The sequence below is a fragment of the Piliocolobus tephrosceles genome, chromosome 7 (genome assembly GCF_002776525.5).
Source record: "Piliocolobus tephrosceles isolate RC106 chromosome 7, ASM277652v3, whole genome shotgun sequence".
NCBI classification, from domain to species: domain Eukaryota; kingdom Metazoa; phylum Chordata; class Mammalia; order Primates; family Cercopithecidae; genus Piliocolobus; species Piliocolobus tephrosceles.
This window is the reverse complement of record NC_045440.1, coordinates 37404238-37425586: the sequence shown is the minus strand read 5'-3', so window position 1 is coordinate 37425586 and position 21349 is coordinate 37404238. Positions and strand designations below refer to the sequence as shown.

The 21349-nt window shown below is 38.0% G+C and overlaps 1 protein-coding gene and 1 non-coding gene across 2 annotated transcripts in view; one reads left to right on the top strand and one right to left on the bottom strand.

Annotated features, from left to right (window-relative positions):
* Positions 1–21349, bottom strand: part of ADAM9 (ADAM metallopeptidase domain 9) — a 113701-nt gene that overhangs the window by 77644 nt on the left and 14708 nt on the right. Inside the window, exons 3-11 of the mRNA XM_023214504.2 lie at positions 19849–19907; positions 18130–18208; positions 15967–16043; positions 14753–14948; positions 13284–13349; positions 10434–10505; positions 8886–9055; positions 6425–6506; positions 5504–5637 (exon numbers count right to left, since the gene is read on the bottom strand). Coding sequence (XP_023070272.1) covers positions 5504–5637; positions 6425–6506; positions 8886–9055; positions 10434–10505; positions 13284–13349; positions 14753–14948; positions 15967–16043; positions 18130–18208; positions 19849–19907 — 935 coding nt within the window. The remainder of the gene's footprint in view (positions 1–5503; positions 5638–6424; positions 6507–8885; positions 9056–10433; positions 10506–13283; positions 13350–14752; positions 14949–15966; positions 16044–18129; positions 18209–19848; positions 19908–21349) is intronic.
* Positions 13518–13588, top strand: LOC111544214. Its single transcript, XR_002732074.1, has one exon. It is a non-coding gene; the product is annotated as a small nucleolar RNA SNORD38 (small nucleolar RNA).

The window sequence follows — 21349 nt, the reverse complement described above, 5'->3', positions numbered from 1 at the left end:
AACAGAACAAAGCTGGACAGAGAATGACTTTGACGAGCTGACAGAAAATAGGCTTCAGAAGGTCGGTAATAACAAACTTCTCCAAGCTAAAGGAGGATGTTCAAACCCATTGCAAGGAAGCTAAAAACTTTGAAAAAAGATTAGACAAATGGCTAACTAGAATAAACAGTGTAGAGAGGACCTTAAATGGCCGGATGGAACTGAAAACCATGGCACGAGAACTACGTGATGCATGCACAAGCTTCAAGACTGTGTTACTGACAAAACAAAAGACAAATAGAACAAGATAGAGAGCCCAGAAAGAGTCCCACACAAATACAGCTAACGGATCTCTGACAAAAGACCAACGGATCTCTGACAAAAGACCAAAGGCAATACATAAAAGATAGTTTTTTCAACAAATGGTGCTGGTACAACTAGATATTCATATGCAAAAAATAAATAAATAAATCTAGACACAGATCTTACATCCATCCTCCACAATTAACTCCAAGTGGATCAAAGATCTAAGTGTAAAATTCAAAACTCTAAAATTCCTGGGAAATAACATAGGAGAAAAACTAGATCATCTTGGATATGGTAATTACTTTTTAGATACAACACAAAAGGCATCGTCCATGAAAGAATTAAAATATTAAATGGGCCGGGCGCGGTGGCTCAAGCCTGTAATCCCAGCACTTTGGGAGGCCAAGGTGGGCGGATCATGAGGTCAGGAGATCGAGACCATCCTGGCTAACACGGTGAAACCCCGTCTCTACTAAAAAAATACAAAAAACTAGCCGGGAGAGGTGGTGGGCGCCTGTAGTCCCAGCTGCTCGGGAAGCTGAGGCAGGACAATGGCGTAAACCTGGGAGGCAGAGCTTGCAGTGAGCTGAGATCTGGCCACTGCACTCCAGCCTGGGGGACAGAGCGAGACTCCGTCTCAAAAATAAAATAAAATAAAATATTAAATGTATGCTCAGTGAAAGACAATATTAAAAGAGTGAGAAGATAAGCTACAGACTAGTAGAAAATATTTTGTAAAAGACGTATTTGATAAAAGATTCTTATGCAAAGTATGCAAAGAACTCTTAAAACTAAAAAGTAAGAAAAGAAACAATCTGATTAAACAATGGGCCAAAGACCTTCACAGATGCCACAAAGAAGATATACAGAAGGCAAATAAACACACCAAAAGATCATCTACATCCTATGTCATCAGGGAAATGTAAATTGAAACAATGAGATACCACTACATGCCTACAGGAATGGCCAAAATCCAGAACACTGACAACACCAAATTCTGACAAAGATGTAGAGCAACAGCAATTCTCATTCACTGTTGGTGGGAATACAAAATGGTACAGCTACTTTGGAAGACAATTTGGCAGTTTCTTACAAAACTAAACATACTCTCTTAACATATGATCCAGCAATCGCATCCCTTGGTATTTATCCAAAGGAGCTGAAAACATGGTCACACAAAACCCTGCACACAGACACTTATAGCAGCTTTTTTCATAATTGCCAAAGCTTAGAAGCAACCAACATGTCCTTTGGTAGGTAAACGGTCAAACTGTGGTACATCCAAATAATGGGATATTATTCAGCACTACAAATAAATGAGCTATCAAGACATGAAAAGACACAGAGGAACCTTAAATGCATATTGCTAAGTGAAAGAAGCCAATGTAAAATGGTAACATACTGCATGATTCTAAATATATGATATTCTGGAAAACACAAAACTACGGAGACAGTAAAAAGACTAGCAGTTGCCAAGGGTTGGAGGGGTAGGGAGAGATGACTAGGTGGACCACAGAGGATTTTTTAGGGCGATGGATATATTCTGTATGATACCATAATGAGGGATACGTATCATCATACACTTGTCCATACCCATAGAATGCACAACACCAGGAGTGAACCATAAAGTATGGACTTTGAGAAATCAACATGTGTCAATGTAGGTTTGTCAGTTTTAACAATCATACCCCTCTGTTTAGGGATGTTGAAATGGAGAGACTATGCAAGTGTGGGGACAGAAAGTATATGAGAGGAGTCTTTCTACTTTCCTCTTGATTATTCTGCGAACCTAAAACTGCTATAAAAAAAAAAAAAAAAAAAAGTCTTCTCAAAATATTGAAGAGGAAGGAACACTTCCAAACTCATTTTATGAGCCCAGCATCACCCTAATATCAAAGTCAGACAAGAGACAACCAGAAAAGAAAATTAAAAGTCAATATCCCTAGCAACATAAATGTAAAAACCCTCGAAACAAATACTAGCAAACAGAACTCAACAACACATCAGAAACATCAGGCCCTCCAACCAAGTGAGATTTATATCTGAAATACAAGGATGGTTCAACACACAAAAATGTGTTAACAGAATCAAGGATCAAAGTCACATAATCATCTCAACAGGTGCCAAAAAGGCATTTGATAAAATTCAACATTCTTTCACAACAAAAAATCTCAACAAACTAGGAAGAGGGAAATCACTTCAATATAATAAAGGCCATATATGAAAAGCCCACAGCCAATATCATACTCCAGTGAAAAATCAAAAGCTTTCCCACTAAGCTGGACAAGACATAGGGACTCACTTTGGCCACTTCTATTCAAGAGATAAGAAGTCACTGGGAGAGTAACGCTGAATAATTCCCCTGGAATCCTCTCTATTATCAGTGTTATCACTGTCCCTCTACCTCACGTTATCAGTGTCCTCATGTTATCAGTGTCCCTCTACCTCAACTCCTATGGGGTCAGTCTCCCCTGTAGCTACAGAGACTCTCCAATATCCAGTAACAAACAGTTCACTCCCTTTCTATCTACTGTATCCCTAGCAAGTTTATACACATTCAAATCAACCAAAAAAACAACAACAACAACACTTTTTTGACTCTTCCCTTGGGGAAAATGATGGATACCTTAAATCTGAGATTACGTTATCTTCATATTTAAATGTCAATATGCACTAAGTTTTAAGTATAATATTCAAAATACCATTCTCCTCAAAATATTTTAAATGTAAGTCTGTTTGACACAGGGTTTACTTTAGGGGAGTGGTTTTAAATACCAACTCACTCAGGTTTCTGTTATTAACATCCAGCTTTGTCATACTGAGGCCTGTTCTGTTGTTTCACTACCCTCGGCCCTCCCAATCCTCCACATTCTGCTCTATTTCATTTCCCATAGCACTTATCGCCTTCTAACACTCTCTATTACTGATTTTCTTATGTTTATACATTGTCTTCCCCCCCAAATGTAAACTCTTTCAAGGGTGAGTCGATGTAACTCACTGAGGTATTCCAAGTGCCGAGAACAAAGTCTGGCAGGTAGTCAGTGCTCAATAAATGTTTGACAAGTTGGTGAATAAAGTATGGGTCCACTCTTCATTGCTTCCTATACCATATTAAATTCCACTATGGCACTGTTTCATAACATTCCCTCCTTACCTCTGAATGCTTCTTTTTTATTTTAATCTATTGACTTACCTCATTGTTCATTACTCATTTCTTGTTTCCCTGAACTGACGTCTTTCTCAACTTCACTGCTGGCCAAAGCAAATCCTAAATTTATTTCCCTCTCCTACAGGAAATCTTTTACAAACATATGACTTTCCTTAAGTACCTAATTTTTTTTTTTATGAAGCATGGATGTTTGTAAGTACTATTTTAACTCTTCCATATCTATTTTTGAGCCTAGTATTTGTTCAAAAACTGTAAATTCTGCTTGAGTGCTTCCCTTTATACTAGCATGTGATTAAAATTGTCTTGTCCACTCAGATCTTCAGCTGAAAGGCTGGTTGACAGAAGTTTTTATTACTCTGTCAGTGCTTCAGGAGCATGAGGGAGGTGGGAAGGGGCATGAACACTTGCGGCCACAGATATTCCCTATGTGAAATCTTCATCTGTGTTTGTTTCTTTGTTTTGAAATAGGGTATTGCTCTGTTGCCCAGGCTGGAATGCAGTGGCATAATCATAGCTCACTGTAGCCTTGAACTCCTGGGCTCAAGTGATCCTCCTGCCTCAACCTCCTGAGTAGCTGGGACTACAGGCACGCACCAACACACCCAGTTAATTTTTTAATTTTTTTTTTTTTTTAGAGACAGGGTCTCACTGTGTTGCTCAGGTTAGTCCTGAACTCCTGGTCTTAAGTGATCCTCCCTAAGTGCTGAGATCATAGGCATGAGCCACCATGTCCATGTCCATCCTGTATTTGTTAAAGATATCATCTCTCATATCTAATTTTCACTGAGGCTCAGCATCTACATACGTACGCACTACAGTTAGGTTCAGCTCTCTGCTTAGGACTCCTGCCTTCTAAATCAGGAAAGAGCCTCATTGGCATTACAATGAATTTGCATTAGGAATCTACATTTCTGACACCCAACCACCATGGGATCTTCTATTATAATTATTTTTTAGCTCTGGTACAGGAAAGGGTTCTAAGATCAGATCACAGGCTCTGACTTCCTGACTTTGAATCCCAGTCAGCAATTTCAATGTGTGACCTCAGTTTCCTCATCTGCAATGGAGATAAAGTATGTGCACCTCATTTCACTGATGAGTACTAAGTGAGTGGACACCTTTTAAAAGCCTACAACAGTGCCTGCACATAAAAAGAGCTTAATAAATGTTAACCATTCTCTCTCCTCTTCTCTGTCTTGCCTCCCACCTTTATCTCTATAAAACAGGGTTTGTAAATAGAAGTATGTCAGGATCTCTTCTACCTACAGTGACAATGTAGCACTTTCTCAAAAAGGGGTTTGTGAAGAAATTTCTACACAGTCCTTCAATGAAATCTAATCCACACTGAACCTAGCAGAAACTCCCTCCTAATTTCTAATTCAGATATAAACTTTGCCACATTCTTACACTTTCAGTCTATAATTGGTTTACAGAAAGAGTGTAGTTACATACTTGTGCCTATATAAGTGTTGCCTCTTAAAGCTCTCTGGAATTATTAAATTAAAAATAGACTTCAGGCCAGGCGCGGTGGCTCAAGCCTGTAATCCCAGCACTTTGGGAGGCCGAGGTGGGCGGATCACGAGGTCAGGAGATCAAGACCATCCTGGCTAACACGGTGAAACCCCATCTCTACTGAAAAATACAAAAAACTAGCCCGGCAAGGTGGCGGGCGCCTGTAGTCCCAGCTGCCTGGGAGGCTGAGGCAGGAGAATGGCGTAAACCCGAGAGGCGGAGCTTGCAGTGAGCCGAGATCTGGTCACTGCACTCCAGCCTGGGTGGCAGAGCGAGACTCTGTCTCAAAAAAAAAAAAAAAAAAAAATAGACTTCAGCAATACATCAGGTAACAAACCTCCACATGTACTCCCTGAATCTAAAAGGCTGGAAAAAAAAAAAAAAGACTTATCATTGGTGTGTCATGTAATTAATTTCAGGGAACCAGAAATAACATTTCCTGTTTTCCCAATGTAGACATAAATATCCCTCACAGTGTAAGAAACATGGATCTATAATACCATATGAAGGAGAAGAAAAAAGAACCCAAGTACTCACGATGCTCCTGAATTCATGATGCAGCTCTTTGCTCCACAGGAACAATCTCTCCCATCATCGTGATTCATTCCAAGATTATGACCCAACTCATGAGCAACAATGGAAGCAAATGTCTCCACAGTGATTTGCCCAAACTGTTCAGAACAGGAAGGTAGTAATTAGGTTTCTGAACACAAAGAAAATGTTTTGCTGCTCCGATTATTTTTTCACAAATGGAAATTTATTCACTACACTGTTGACAGCCTGTATGATAAATCAAGCATCCAACAACAGTCTTTATACATTTCAGTCTAGTAAGAAAGTAACATGAATCACACACTGATGATGGACATGGATCCTTCAAGCAAGAGATAACCACTTTAGCACCAACAGATTACTCATGGTAGTTTATAGGAAAACAAGTTGATGGTTCTAATTTAATTATCTAAAATGGAGTACATGTTTCTTCACCCATAAAAAGTAAAGAGCTACACTCATAAGTGGGAGTTGAACAATGAGAACACATGGACACAGGGAGGGGAACATCACACACTGGGGCCTGTCAGGAGGTGGGAGCAAGTAGAGGGAGAGCATTAGGACAAACACCTAATGCATGTGGGGCTTAAAACCTAGATGATGGGTTGATAGGTGCAGCAAACCACCATGGCACATGTATACCTATGTAACAAACCTGCATAGTCTGCACACGTATCCCAGAACTTAAAGTAAAATAAATAAAAAAGAAAAGAGCTAATAAACACATAATACATATTTAAAAACTTGACCCAGTCTCTAGGGAAAGAACCCATCTGCCACTTCTACTGTGTTCCTCATAACACCCAAAATATCGTTTTAAGGACCAGGAGACGAAGTATACAGTCAATAAATGCTAGATATTGTCCCAGTGCAAACATCCAAAGTTAAACATCAAGAACAACGTACCACATTAATCCCGCCTGCGTGGCTCCTTGAACACACCGTTCCCACAAATGCCATTCCTGCAGTTCCACCAAAACCTTTCTTTCTAAATGAAAATGTAAAAGTTAAAAAATGTTCTTGGGGAAAGAAGGAACATGTTGCTTTTATTTTATGAATAATCTCAACTGGATTACGAGAACCTAAAAAACATGGCAGAAAAATGGCAAAAAAAAAAAAATCTAAAATCAGAATATAATTATTCCTTATCCCCTTCTTATTAATTTTTTCAGACAAATGAAGACACTTTCTGGATACCGAGACAAGTTTGTTTCTTTTTACCTTCTAGATGAAACCTCTCCTAAAATACATTAGGTTTATTTATTCACACAATTTAGTGAGGAGAGACAGATAACGACGGAAATGAATATGTTTACATGGGCAGCTGCACGCAGTGAGCAGGGTGAACATGAAAGTCAGGATGGGCCAGAAGTAGTGGCTCATGCCTGCAATCCCCGTACTTTGGGGAGGCCGAGGTGGGCAGATCACCTGAGGTTTGAGACCAGCCTGGCCAACATCATGAAACCCCCATCTCTACTAAAAAAACAAATACGAAAATTAGCCAGCCATGGTGGCACACACCTGTAATCCCAGCAAATTGGGAGGCTGAAGCAGAAGAATCACTTGAACCCAGGAGGCAGAGGTTGCAGTGAGCCAAGACTGCACCACTACACTCCAGCCTAGGTGACAGAATGAGACTCTGTCTCTAAAATTAAAAAAAAAAAAATCTGGATGGGCCCCACGTGATTCCCAATCACACCCTACACACCTGTACCTCAGCACCTGTTCTCTCTGCCTGGACCTCTCTTCCCTAATATTAATATAACCCAGACTCATTCTCTTACCTCCTTCAGGTCTTTACTCAGAAGGCATCTCCCTGGCCAGGCCATGTCACCTCAAAATTCAACCTCATTCCTCCAATGCTTTTATATCTACTCTCCCTGTTTTATTTTTCTCCTTACCACTTATCATTGGTTAACATACTACATGTACTTATTTATCTCATTTATGGCCAATCTCCTCCACCAGAACATGGACTCCATGAGAGCAGAAATTTTTGCCAGTTTTGTTCACTGCTATGTCCGAATGCCTGGGGTATACACCCAATAAATATATTTTAAATGAATGGATAAATCATTCTCTGGGCCATCTGACCAGCCAGGAGAAGATGACCAGAAGTACTAACACAAGGAGATTGACAAGGAAACATTCCAGCCAGATCACCCTATAGTGAACTCATAGTTCCCAAAATGCACTCATGGACTCAAGGCTTCCAAAAAGCTTTTCAGAACCCCATTCTCAACTGTAAACAAATAACTAAAAATCATCAAGTATCTGGGAAATGTCTCCAACAGGACAGACGGAGACCACACAAACAGAAGGGGTTAAGATAGTTTGGAGGGTGTGGTTGGGCAAGGCATAGTGAGTATGCTTGACACCTGCTCCTTTTAGTATCTAGTGAACTAGATGGCATTCTCACTGGTACAAGGATGCGTGAGCATACGATTTCACTAAAAACCAAGACCCACACCAAAACACATCATCAGGAAAATTCAGAAACCTGGGAACCAAGAAAAGATCCTACAAGTTTCCAGTGACGGGGGAAAAACAGGCCACATACAAAAGGTCAGCAATCAGAATGTTTCAGACTTCCCAATAGTAATGCTGGGACAAAAAAGACAAAAGAGCAATGCCTTCAAAATCGTGAAGAAAAAGGATTTCATGGAGAGATTTTTATACCCAGTGTCACGCCTATAATCCCAGCACTGTAGGAGGCTGAGATGGGTGGATCACCTGAGGTCAGGAGTTCAAGACCAGCCTGGTCAACATGGTGAGACCCTGTCTCTACTACAATACAAAAATTAGCCGGGGGTGGGGGCAGGCACCTACAATCCCAGCTAGCTGGGAGGCTGAGGCAGGAGAATTGCTTCGACTCGGGAGGCAGAGGCTGCAGTGAGCCAAGATCGTGCCACTGGACTCTGGCCTGGCCAACAGAGTGAGATTCTGTCTCAAAAAATAAAAAGAGAAACTCAAAGCATGCCTAGGAAATACTGAGTTACTTAGGCCCTAGAATAATCAGAACTCAAATTAAGATAAATTTTAAATTCTGTTCCGAAACTGGGAAAACATATTTTCAGACACACACGAGGTCAAAATGTTTTCTTTCCATATATCCGTTCACAAAAAACTAGTAGAAAACACACTATACCCAAATGAGGAAGTAAACCCAAGAAAAAAGGAGGACATGGGAGAAAGGTGACAGGAATCTAAGATAGAAGAGGTCTCATGATAATGCCACATCAAGCTAAGTTTTCCTCATTTAAATGAACACCCAAAACCTCAAGAGAATACAATTATAATGCAAGAAAATAAGCAAAAATTATTATTTTGATCATTTCATTAATAGTAGTTTAAAAAAAAAACTTACAGAACTAGCTGTGCACTGTCATGTCTCCGACGTGTGATAAGAAACTTTTCCCGCCACTGCACGAAGTTCCCCAGCACATCACCAGCACCCCCAGCTATGTTGATCAGGTTTCCATTGGTCCAAATCTCCAGTCCAACTAGCACAATTCGAATATTTAACATAATATACATCTGGGAAGAGAGAAATAAAAGTATGTAAAATATAGTAAAGAATGTGAGAAAAATCTTTTAACCACATGAAGTAACACGGCTACTTAAATTAAAACTCCCCTGCCTAAAAAAACAATCTTTACTTCAACACAATGAGACTTTGGGCGGTTGGGAGGCCAAGGCAGGTGGATCACCTGAGATCAGGAGCTCGAGACCAACCTGGCCAATATGGTGAAATCCCGTCTCTACTAAAATGGAAAAATTAGCTGGGCATGGTGGTGCATGCCTGTAATCCCAGCTGCTTGGGAGGCTGAGGCAGGAGAATCGCTTGAACCCGGGAGGCAGTTTGCAGTGAGCCAAGATTTTGCCACTGGACTCCAGCCTGGGCAACAGAGCGAGACTCCATCTCAAAAAAAAAAAAAAAATACAATAAGACTTTAACCTCTCAATAGTCTCAGTTTCCTCAACCATAAAATGATAGTAACAGAGATTCAAAATCCTTATTATCTTCTATTCTAAAATCTGACAAACTCTGGAAATTAAGTTTTTGGTAAAACTGTTTCCAAAATTTGCCCTGATATAATGCAAGCCAATTCACAGTCCACATTTAACCCATTTAATGTAAATACTCCTATATTTCACTGCAGAAATATCAGTGAGTCTGATTACGAGGTGCTGCTATCCCAAGAGGTGTTATATACAGAGTGAATCACACCGTTTTTCTAAACTTTTATCTAACATTTTAATCATAGGTACATCAGAGGTTTCAGAAAAAGGACTGTGGAACTCATAATTTCATAGGGGTACTATGAGGAGTAAATGGGTTAATAAATGTAAAGCACTTAGCTCAGTGTCTAGCACACTGTAAGTACTCAAGTGAATGCTATCATCATCGTCGTCATCATTATCATCACTATCACGCTTGGTGTCCATATCAGCTTTGTAGATAAAATTATCTTATAAGAACATATATCGAATTCTTTAGCATCTCCCACTGGATGAACTCCAAAATCTCAAACCAAACTCACACACAAGCACACACACACAAATATTGTCGTATTGTGTTTTCAGGATAGAAGGCAGCCTTATTCAAAATAAGATGCATTCGACAAGAATTCAAAGATCTTTCCATAAATGCCAAAGCACCTAAGCCTAGCTACTCTGCAGATAAAGTAAATGGTAATATGAAATCTCTTGCTCTTCTCAAAGTCTTTCTACACTGGTACTTTCCTGTATACATTAAAAAGAGTTACAAAACAAACCAGAAAGCAGACCTCCTAAAGACTGAGCCATTGAGGCCCTATGAAAATCAGAACTCAAAATGGGACATTTTTAAAGTCTGTTCTGAGACTGAAAGAATAGGACAGAATCATCCTGGTTGATAGAAAATACAACTTACACTATCCAAGTAGTTTGCCAGGAGAATCATCTCTTCTCTCACAGCAGTCTGATTTCTTCCCATCATGTCATACTGGAAAAGCAAAGAAGGAGAATCATTATCACCAAAGTAGTTTAAGAATAGAAATGTAAGGCCAGGTGCAGTACCTCAGGCCTGTAATCCTAGCACTTTGGGAGGCCCAGGAGGGTAGATCACCTGAGGTCAGGAGTTCGAGACCAGCCTAGCCAACATGACGAAACCTTCTCTCTATTAAAAATACAAAAATTAGCCAGGTGTGGTGGCAGGTGCCCATAATCCTAGCTACTCAGGAGGCTAAGTCAGGAGAATCACTTGAACCCGGGGGCAGGGCGGAAGTTGCAGTGAGCCAAGATCCCGCCACTTCACTCCAGCCTGGGAGAAAGAGCGAAACTCCATCTCAAAAAAAAAAAAAAAAAACAGGAATAAAAATGTGTCTGTTAAAATGAAGATAAGAATCCAAATATTTCCTCTGAACAAAAAATTGAGGCATTTAGACATTTATCAACATTTCAAATTAAGAAATTTAAAAGTTACACTATAGTGATAGGAATAAAAGAAAAACCGGTAAAAGGGTAAAGTGAATAATAATGAAAGAGCATTGAAGTCTTCATTTTCTCCAAATTAGTAGAACTTTAAAACAAATTATCTTCTTAATGTTCCCTTTATTTTAATGCAAAAATATTTTCAAGCATTTCACAAAGGTAGAGTTTTTAGCAATCAAAACGCATAGATAAAAGAATAAAAGACAATCTAAAGAACTTCCTGACCCTTCCACCTCTTAGGCTAATGATGTCACCAATAAACCTTTTTCTTTTAAATTTAACAGACTTTAGTTGAGCAAGGAATGACTGATTCAAGAATTGTGTGGCTTCCAAACCAGAACAGGTTCAGAGAGACTCTGTGCAGCCACATAGTGGAAGAAGATTTATGGACAGAAAAAAGAAAGTGACATACAGAAAACAGAACTGAGGTACGGAAACAGCCAGATTGGTTACAGATCAGCACCAATAAACCATTTCTAAATGCTGGGTTGAATTAAAAATGAGAGATTAACCAATAATCGCTAGTTAAAAAAGCATATGTAGATGAAAACATACAGAAGTTTAACCATCTTAAGCCAAATAAATATGACTAATTTTTCTTTGAGACCTGGCTGACTCAAATGTCTGTTTTTAACATTATTTTATACAACCAATTTAGCAGAAGAAAAAATTTTAAAGGATTTATGATTTTGCTCTATGCTAAAAGCATTAATATCAGAATGTATCAGATTTTATCAGTTAGGGATCTAATCATGATTCTCCTACATAAGAAAAAAATTTAATACATTTGACAGGGCTTGATTGAAATTGAATCTTTTTTTTTTTTTAACAATTTTCTATCTGTATATAACAAATACATCTGGAGACAGCAATGAAGAAAAACATTTTGTGTTTTTTGTGTTTTGTTTGGTTTTGTTTTTGTTTTTGTTTTTGTTTTTTTTGAGACTGACTCTCGCTCTGTTGCCCAGGCTGGAGTGCAGTGGCGCAATTTCAGCTCACTGCACGCTCCGCCTACCGGGTTTATGCCATTCTCCTGCCTTAGCCTCCCGAGTAGCTGGGACCACAGGTGCCCACCACCACGCCCGGCTAACTTTTTGTATTTTTAGGAGAGACAGGGTTTCACTGTGTTAGCCAGGATGGTTCCGATCTCTCTGACCTCGTCATTCACCCGCCTCGGCCTCCCTAAGTGCTGGGATTACAGGCATGAGCCACTGCGCCCGGCCAAGATAAACATTTGAATCTTGACTTTTGCGATTTGTCCAAAACATTCTTCTACAGAAGCTTTTTGCCCACTGGGGCTGAGTTCACACTTGTTCATATTCCATGTGCTTTTCCTTCTGCCACTTGAGGGCAATGAACCTATAATGTACAAATCCGAGTCTATCTCTTAATATTTTCTCCAAATTAGTTATTTGGGGGGGCTTGTTATTTTCCAACCTACATACAACGAGGAATTTTTTTAAAACCAAAAAAACCTCAAAACTGTCTCTACAGCTTACAAGAAAGGAACTGCTAATCATAGTAAGTTTCCACAAATAACTTTTTCACACTGACAACAAAATTGGAAGTAAAAGTCAAAACACTAAAAATACTCTCTATTTTAAATTACACAGCTGTTGTAACAAATACTCACCTGTACCCCACAAATATGTGAAGTATTATTATATCAACCAAAAAAGCAACATGAAAATAAACTATATAGCCATTACCTCTAAAACTGATAATCCTGTAAATGCCAAAATAGGGACACATTACTTCTCTTAGTTAAAGCAAAGCACTTAGTTCAGTTTCTTAAGTATAAATAAGGAAAATGCTCTCATGTGATCCTGTACACGGAAATTAATACTATTCCCTTCTAAAGCATGCCAGGACCTGGAGGTTTTCCATCTCGTAAAGTGCAATATAGGTTATCTCAAATTCTAGGAAGCAAAGCAATTTTATTAGCCAACAAAGCTAAACCTTTTAGAGCCACAGCCCACTAAAGTAATCTGAAAAGTTCTCAAGAGCCTGATAGGCAGTACAGATTCACTCAAAAAATTCAGCATAAGCAAGTCATCAGCAAGAACACGAAAAAAAAATCATTAATAAAAGATAAAGGCAGTCACATTTTGCTACATTTAGCTTCTGTTGGTATTCTGGTGGTATAAAGTTTAAGGGAAAAAAACCATTTTAGTTTTAAAATCATTATTTAAGTAAAATCAATACAAACTGTAGTTTATATTTCCTTCATTAAATGCTCATTTCTCATATCTTTTTCATGGAAAAGAAGAAAAATTGTCACCAATCTTACCCTTTCCTTGTCTACGACAATGAACAGCTCCACATACCGGGTCTGTGGCAAGACAGCTCTTCTTCTCTGTCAAAAACACAAACATCATAAAGGCAAAAAAGTTATAAGGGCTATGATCACATCCTAATCTCTCATCACCTATTTCATGTCTGCTAAGAACATCATAAAATTATTTTACTTAACATATCCTACATTAAGATGGTGAAAAATATGTTTTTTGAAGTGTTATCTTCTTCTTAGTGATGAAAAAACTTTGTCCAGTTCTGCTACTGACTTTAAGTGATGATAAACTATGTCTCAGGGGAAAAAAATGTTTTTGAAGTGTTATCTGTTATCTGCACTAATATGATAAAAATGCTAGTTACAGACAAAATGGGTTTAAGTTTACAAAGCAGCATTACCAATTTTCTAAAATCAAAACTACACACACACACGCACACACACACATTTTAATGAAAAACCCCATTACTATGCTGAAAGATAAAACATAGCCACTAATATCCCAGAGCAGAAGTTAGAACAAGGTTGCCATTTAAAAAAATGACTAGTTTTGTCATTTTACAGAAATTCATGCAAAGTAGAATAAGCAAAAATTTTAATGTTTTCCAATGTTTAAAGTCAAAAAGAATAGTCCAAGTCAAAAGAGTGGATAGCAGGAGAGGCAATAAAAATAATGCCATCAACTAGTATAAGTTAATTAAAAATATGCCTCTTTCAAGGCAGCAACATATCTCATAGAAAGGTACAATCCCTGCAGCTGAAGTTGATCTAGTCCTAGAACAATTTCAGTCTAAGAGACACCCATGTCAAGAGTAAATCATGAAGTGCTATAGCAGTCTCCAAACAGGGATGAGAGTGTCCTTGAAACACACCTGAAGTCGTTAAAGTCCTAAAGCCATATCTCTCTTTCCAATCTAGGGTTCAAGAATCACCATTCGAGTTGTCCAAGAGGTACCTAAATAAAAACTCTTTTGCAATGGGCGCAGTGGTTTATGCCTGTAATCCCAGCACTCTAGGAAGCTGAGGCAGGAGGACTGCTTTATGCCAGGGGTGCAAGACCAGCCTCGATAATGTAATGAGACCTCATCTTTACAAACATTTTTTTTTAAATTAGCCAGGCACAGTGGGTGGCACAGACCTGTAGTAGTAGCTACTGGGAGGCTGAGGCAGGAGGATTGCTTGAGCCCAGGAGGCCAAGGCCACAGTAAGCACTGCTGCAGATTTAAGCCCTCATTTCCAAAACCCACAGAATCTAAACTGTACTCAACTTGGTAGCAGGAACTGTATATTGCTCATCTTTTCATCCCCTAGTACCTATCACAATGTCTGGCATACATTTGGCAAAATTAAGAAAAGAAAAAAAAAAAAAAAAAAAAAAAAACACTACTCATAGTATTGGTTTCATGAATAAACACATGATTTTTCTAAAATGGTAATCTAAGCCACGAAGAATTATGTTATTTCCTTACTCGAAGTAGCTGAGTCATGCTGGGAGGCTCTTCCTCTTCATCCTTTGTAGTTTCTTTCTCTATATCCTTGTTGGAAACTCCACATTTCAGAGGCTCTTTGTGGACATCATCCATTCGATAAATGATGTGCTCAAAATGAGAGCTGTTCTGCAGGGGTTCAATCCCATAACTTGCATTCTCTAAATGCAGCAATCCTCTGAATGTTGCATTACACATATACAAATTTTAAGAAAAAGAAAATACAAAAGGAATCAGAAAACCTAAGATCAAGCCCTACTTCTTAAATGTGTAAGTAGGCATAGCATGATATAGAGAATAAAATAGAGGCTTTAGAATCAGACAGATAGGGCTGGGGCAGACCTATATTGAAAGCTCAAATAGCTACTTATCAGCATCACTGCCTGCAAGTCACTTAACCTCCCTAAGTGATCTACGGGAAATGGAAGGTACTACAAAGTAGTGATTAAGAATGTGGCATCTGGACCAGAGGACAAGAGTTCGAATTCCAAATGTCTTCTATTAGCTGCAGGACTCTCAGCGAGGTATTTAACCTCTGCCTTGGTTTGCACTCTGCAAAGGACTGTTCTGAAAACAAAATTACTTAATAAGCACAAAACACACAGAACATATTGCCTGGCACATAGTAACTATTAAATAAATGTTAGTACTTAAGTGAAGATAATCATATTCATCTTATATAGAACTAATATGTATTAGTTCAAGCAATCATGCAATCAACCAACCAGTACAGTGCCATGTTGCCATGACCTCAAGGAATGTAATTTTAATACTATAACTTAATTTGAAGTGTAATATAATTTATCTGAACTTCAGTTTGCTCACCTAAATACGGAAATAATGAGCTCTTATTCACAGTCATAATGAGACTTAAATACGTCTTAAATAATACAAGTGAAAATTTTATAAATATAAAGTACTACAGAAATTTAAAGTATATTTTATTTTAAATACCAAAAATGATTTAGTGGTCTCAAAAAAATTTTCCTCTTTACATATTAAAGCTCATCAACTATAATACTTTCTTAAATAAACATGTCAAAGATATCTGAAACACGGCTATAAAAATGTTCAGTAACATCTAAGTAAATTCCAGTTTTGCTAAGTGCCCAAAAGGATTTAATTTGGAGACAGAAATAGGAAAAAGGGTAAGACACAGGGGAAAGAAAAAAAAGAAGATAAAATAAATTGCTTACCTGAGTCCAAAACAGTTGCTAAGAGCAACGGATGAATTATAAACTCCCTCCACATAGCCCCGAAAATGACAATGATTCTAAATGAAAAATACTGTATTATCTTCAAATATTGCTACATTGCTGAAAAATCATCACAGAAATTGCAGAGCTAACAAAATTACTTGAGGCCAGTCAACTACAAAGTTTTATTTATATTACTGGCATCTCATAGTATCACATGGCATTCTTTAGACCATCTGCAGACTATCTCCTACCACCCTATGAGTACACAAATGTTTAGGCAGAATTCCAGGGAATACAAGGTACAAACAGCTCTGCCTCAGTGACCTTTCAGCCTAGAAGCAGAACAAGACGCATTATATCATCTTCAACATTTCAAATCACAGTCAATCCAAGAACCAACAGCAGCCGGCTGACATCTCACTAAAACTGTGTTTGTATAAAGTGACCCTGTGGAAGACACTGATGATGCTTCATAAACTTTAATCTTCAGCAACAGAATCCCCAGGGGAAAGTATGTAAATCTTTCAGTGAAACTTAATTTCATTTTATGGACAAAAGTATATGTCATTACAATACAGGACAGCCTGGCCATGTTAAAAAAATTACAGTATCAAAGTTTTAATTTGTATTTCAAATCTACAATCACACTTTCATCTACCTGAACAATATTAAATAACAAAGAAATAAGTGAGACTCCATCTGTCTTAATTGACATTTTTCAAACACCCAGAAAAGCATAACAACTCTATCATACTTATGATACATAAGTATTATATAAAATAATACTTACATAAGTTTCTATATAATTAAAATTGATTTTTAGCAGTTTAACAACATATACTTTAAATAATAGCAACAAATAATATTCATTGAGTTAAAAATTGTCAGACTGACTGTTGTAAGCATCTTATATATTAAAGTTAAGTTTCCCAATATATCCATAAAATGGTAACTATTATTACATTTTAAAGTGAACATACCAAGGCACAAACAGATCAAAATAGTTTCATCAGCAAATAATGAGTCAAAATTCAAGCCCAAACAGTGTATGTCTAAAGAAAGTATGCCAAGAAACCTCTACAAGGAAAAAAATGCATTTTACCATTACAGCTTTTGTCAAGTGACACAAATTATGCTGTGTTTGGCCTTCTGCCTTGGTAATCGTTGGATGCATGACTGGATCGATGGGTTATTTTCTATCTGGTTTATGCTGTAAGGTAAATTCAAACTCCTCTACTAATTTTCTATTAAACAATGGACCAACAATGCACTAAGATAAAGAAATCAGACAGTGGACCAGAAGAGGATAGGCCTAAGTCAGCAGTTCCTTGGTTTTTGTAAGTACTAATAATTAATCTAAAATAAAGATTATTTTGCCTCTTATTTTTTTTGAAGAATGCTGCAAAAAGTGCACAACCAACAGAAACAATTCAACCTAGCAAAGTATTACAAAGTTCAGAAGAAAAAAAAAAAAAAAAAACATGTAATGGGAATAAAGATTTCTCATGAAAACCATGGCAAAAGAAAAAAATGTATAATACCTAAGTGCCAAAAAGTACTGTAAAACACTCAGACAAAACTAGAAATGTTTATGCTCTAGTAATAAACACATAAAGCCAAATTTGACATCTGCCAATTATTTTGGGTATTCTGGCCAGCTCTGTCCCCAGGAGTACTCTGTCCTCTGATCCAGAGAGGACCACACCTCTTTTAGGAAAGAATTATTTTCAGAAAAAATTTAGAACATTAGAACTCGTAACACCAAACGAGTGTTTTTCTTTACTAAATATTAATGACAAATTAAATGTTTGAATAAGTTCACTTTTACAGATATTAACTTTCAACAAAAAAATCAAAAACTCCTATTTTCAAAACATATCAAATTTTCCCCATCATCAGTAAGGATTACCATTAAATAGAAGATTTATTTTCCTAGTCCTTAAAAAAAAAAGCCTTAACTACTGAGTACCTGGAGAGCTGTAAGGTACAGCTTAGTCTATAGAAATGCACCCACTTTTCCCAGGATAACCCATATATCATAATGTTAAAGGTGCCCTGTGGGGCTGTGCAATGTAACAGTCCTGAGTGCCTATATAGAACTCATTTTTAAATTATAATTATTTTAAAATTTGCTATGGGATCATGAGGAAAATATATTACCTGTATATTGGGGTGGTCAGTGATTAGAGTCCCTTCTTTGTTGTAGGTATAAACTACAAAATCTTCAGGCAAAAGGTCTCTGGAAGAGAAATAAAATACCATTTAAATAGATGTTATCTATCTACAACTAAGGATATGATTCACAAGGCATTATCTCTAGAGGAGACGAGCAGGAGTAAATAAGAACTTTCACCAGATAAATTATTATTTTAAAATGTGCTCCTATAAAATTAAAAGCTCATAAACAGCCAGGCAGTGGCTCACACCTGTAACCCCAACATTTTGGAAGGCTGAGATAGGAGGATCACTTGAGGCCAGGAGTTTGAGACCAGCCTAGGCAACATGGTGAGACCCTGTCACTACAAAAAATAAAAAAAGAGCTGGGCAAAGTGGCACACACGTATAGTCCCAGCTACTCAGGAAGCTGAGGTGGGAGGACTGCTTAAGCCCAGGAGTTCAAGGCGGCAGTGAGCTATCATCATGCCTCTGCACTCCACCCTGGATAACAGAATAAGACTTTGTCTCTTAAAAAAAAAGAAGGAAAAAAAAAAGAGCTCATAAATAGACAACTCTGAAATAGTGTACATTACTTACTCATAAATAATATGTAACATTAAGCTACACATTTATTCTAATGGTCATAAAATGCTAGCTGCAAAAAACTTAAGGCAACATAAATAATGTCCCTAAATTTTTCAGATACAACTCACAGGAAAAGTAAAAACTGGGTTACTGACAGGATACCATATTTACAGAAGAAAAATAAATGGTTTTTTACACTCTTTTCTAAAAGTTCTATATAAATAAGAATTAAACTCCTCAGTATGGAGGCAAATTTCTGTCTCAACTGGTGAAAGAAACAATTATTCCTGATTTCCAAAGCCTCACTCCATGTTAAGGAGGTTCAGTGGCATCAAGCATGTTTTTGAGGATCAGGTTCTCTTGCAGCAGGACTACAGCAGCTGTATGTTTATCTCCAGGCCTTATGGACAGGTCAGGGATGCAATGTGCTAATGTGTGATTCATAAATATGCCATTTCAAGTTCAAAACTCCCCTAGAGGCACCTGGGACCAGCCTGTCTATATTGACTAGAAATGAACAAATGGAAGGTTTTTATCTGACTTAGTTAGGTACACGGCCTGACTTTAGCTACATGATCAGCGAGGTAGAAAAGATATCTTCAGTAAACTTGTGCCTGGGCTCCCCAGAAAACATGATGCCTCACACATATCTCAGCAGTTCATAATCTGGAGGCAAAGCAAATCTGTGCAACTGAAAAAGGACCCTGGGGGTCGTGCCTTGATGACTGCCTGCACTTTCTTTGTCCTGATGCATTATATCCTTTATCTTTATTAAAGTCTATGTGAGTAGGCATGGGAGTAGCCGGTGGAACCTTAGTCTTTCCAGTAATTGGACCCTGTTCGGTCACTGCAGGCTCCCCTTCTCCCCAACTCCCCCACACACGTGTAGCCTCTGCTCCCTTAGTGATGCATTTGGAAAGAATAAACTGGGGGGTGCTTGGCTTTGGTCTCTGCCTTCTTTCCTGTTTGGAAGTTCCTGCCTGCCCAGCCAGCTGCCACTGTGCAGCACAGATATGAAGAGCTAAATCTGCTTAATCCCAGGGTTCAGGATCCACTAAACCATATCAAACTAGAAACAAAACCAATATACTATTGGAAAAACATTACTGAAAAGCCAAAATAAATTAAATGTCTTACTTGTTCCTTTCCAAGTGAATAATGTGCTCTTTTCCTTCAGCCTGAATAACATAAGATACCTAAATGCACAGAAGGAGAAAAGAAGAATAAAACATCATCTTGAAAATTACTTTTCAACAACATCTCATTTATTAGATGCAGGAAATTCCATTCTGAATTAAAATAATTTGGTATTGGCTGAACAGTTTAATAGAAGAACTGTGTGTCAATCCTTAAATAATAAAAAATATACTCTGATCATCCTTTCCTTCCTTTCATAACTGATCATGGAAAATAACCTTCATGTCTATCTAACTCTTCTCAAATTCATTTCTAATTCAGCTATAACTGCAGGGATTATCTTCTCAAGTCCATCAATGTATTACCTACAGTATAAGACAGTTCCTGCTTTTGTCTAAATGAAATGACACTCTTGGTTTCAAGAGATTATCCCTAGTTCTAGTTATATAAAGTTGAAAAGAAATTCAACTCCTTTTATGATACGAATTACAGGGCTTACCTCATTTCCTCAATTCTAAAACATGCTTTTTTCCCTCATATTAATGTCCCTGAAACAAGGACACATCATACAAAGGCATAGCAGTCTAACCAGCACCACTTCTGTTTTCTTTTTTTTTTTTTCTTTTTGACACGGAGTCTTACTCTGTCACCCAGCCAGGAGTGCAATGGTGCAATCTTGGCTCACTGCAACCTCCGCCTCCCGGGTTCAAGCAATCTCCTGTCTCAGCCTCCAGAATAACTGGGATTACAGGCTCCCACCACCACACCTGGCTAATTTATGCATTTTTAGTAGAGACAGGGTTTCACCATATTGGTAAGGCTGGTCTTGAACTCCTGACTTCAGGTGATCTACGTGGTCTCTCTAAGTGCTGGGATTACAGGTATGAGCCACCCCGCTGGGCCACTTCTGTCTCTTTATTAGTGGTACATAAAACAATATGCTGTGTCTCACAATTGATAGCATCTTAGAGTCAAGGAATTAAAGTAACATATATACACATCCTCCAATTCATGAGATCATCTTCTCTACCTCAGGCAACTCTGAAACAACTTCCCCAGCAACTCACCATGTCATTAGCCACAAGTGTTTAATGTGATCTCTGGAACTAAGAGATCTGACTTTGCCTTAGCTCTTTAATAAAAAAGAAAGTCAGGAAGGGACTCAACAACTAACATTATCAGAAATGTCTACTTAATATTCCCGACTGTTTCCAGGCTCAGTTAACATTTTGTCAAGAAACAGTATCATCTCCTTCACCACAGCACATCTGCCTCTGACTTCTAAGCGCTAGACCAACCTACGGATCCTGTCATTCTACCTCCACATCCCGCATGGGACGCCAAGAACCCTTCATCATCTACCTCAATCTCCAGTGGGCCATCAAAACCACCAGGCTTTTTCCATTGCTACAGCTTTATCATGTGCCTTTCTATCATTCTCTCTTAGACAATCATATGATGTAAAAACATCACTGCTATGTCTATTAAAAAGAAATCTGAG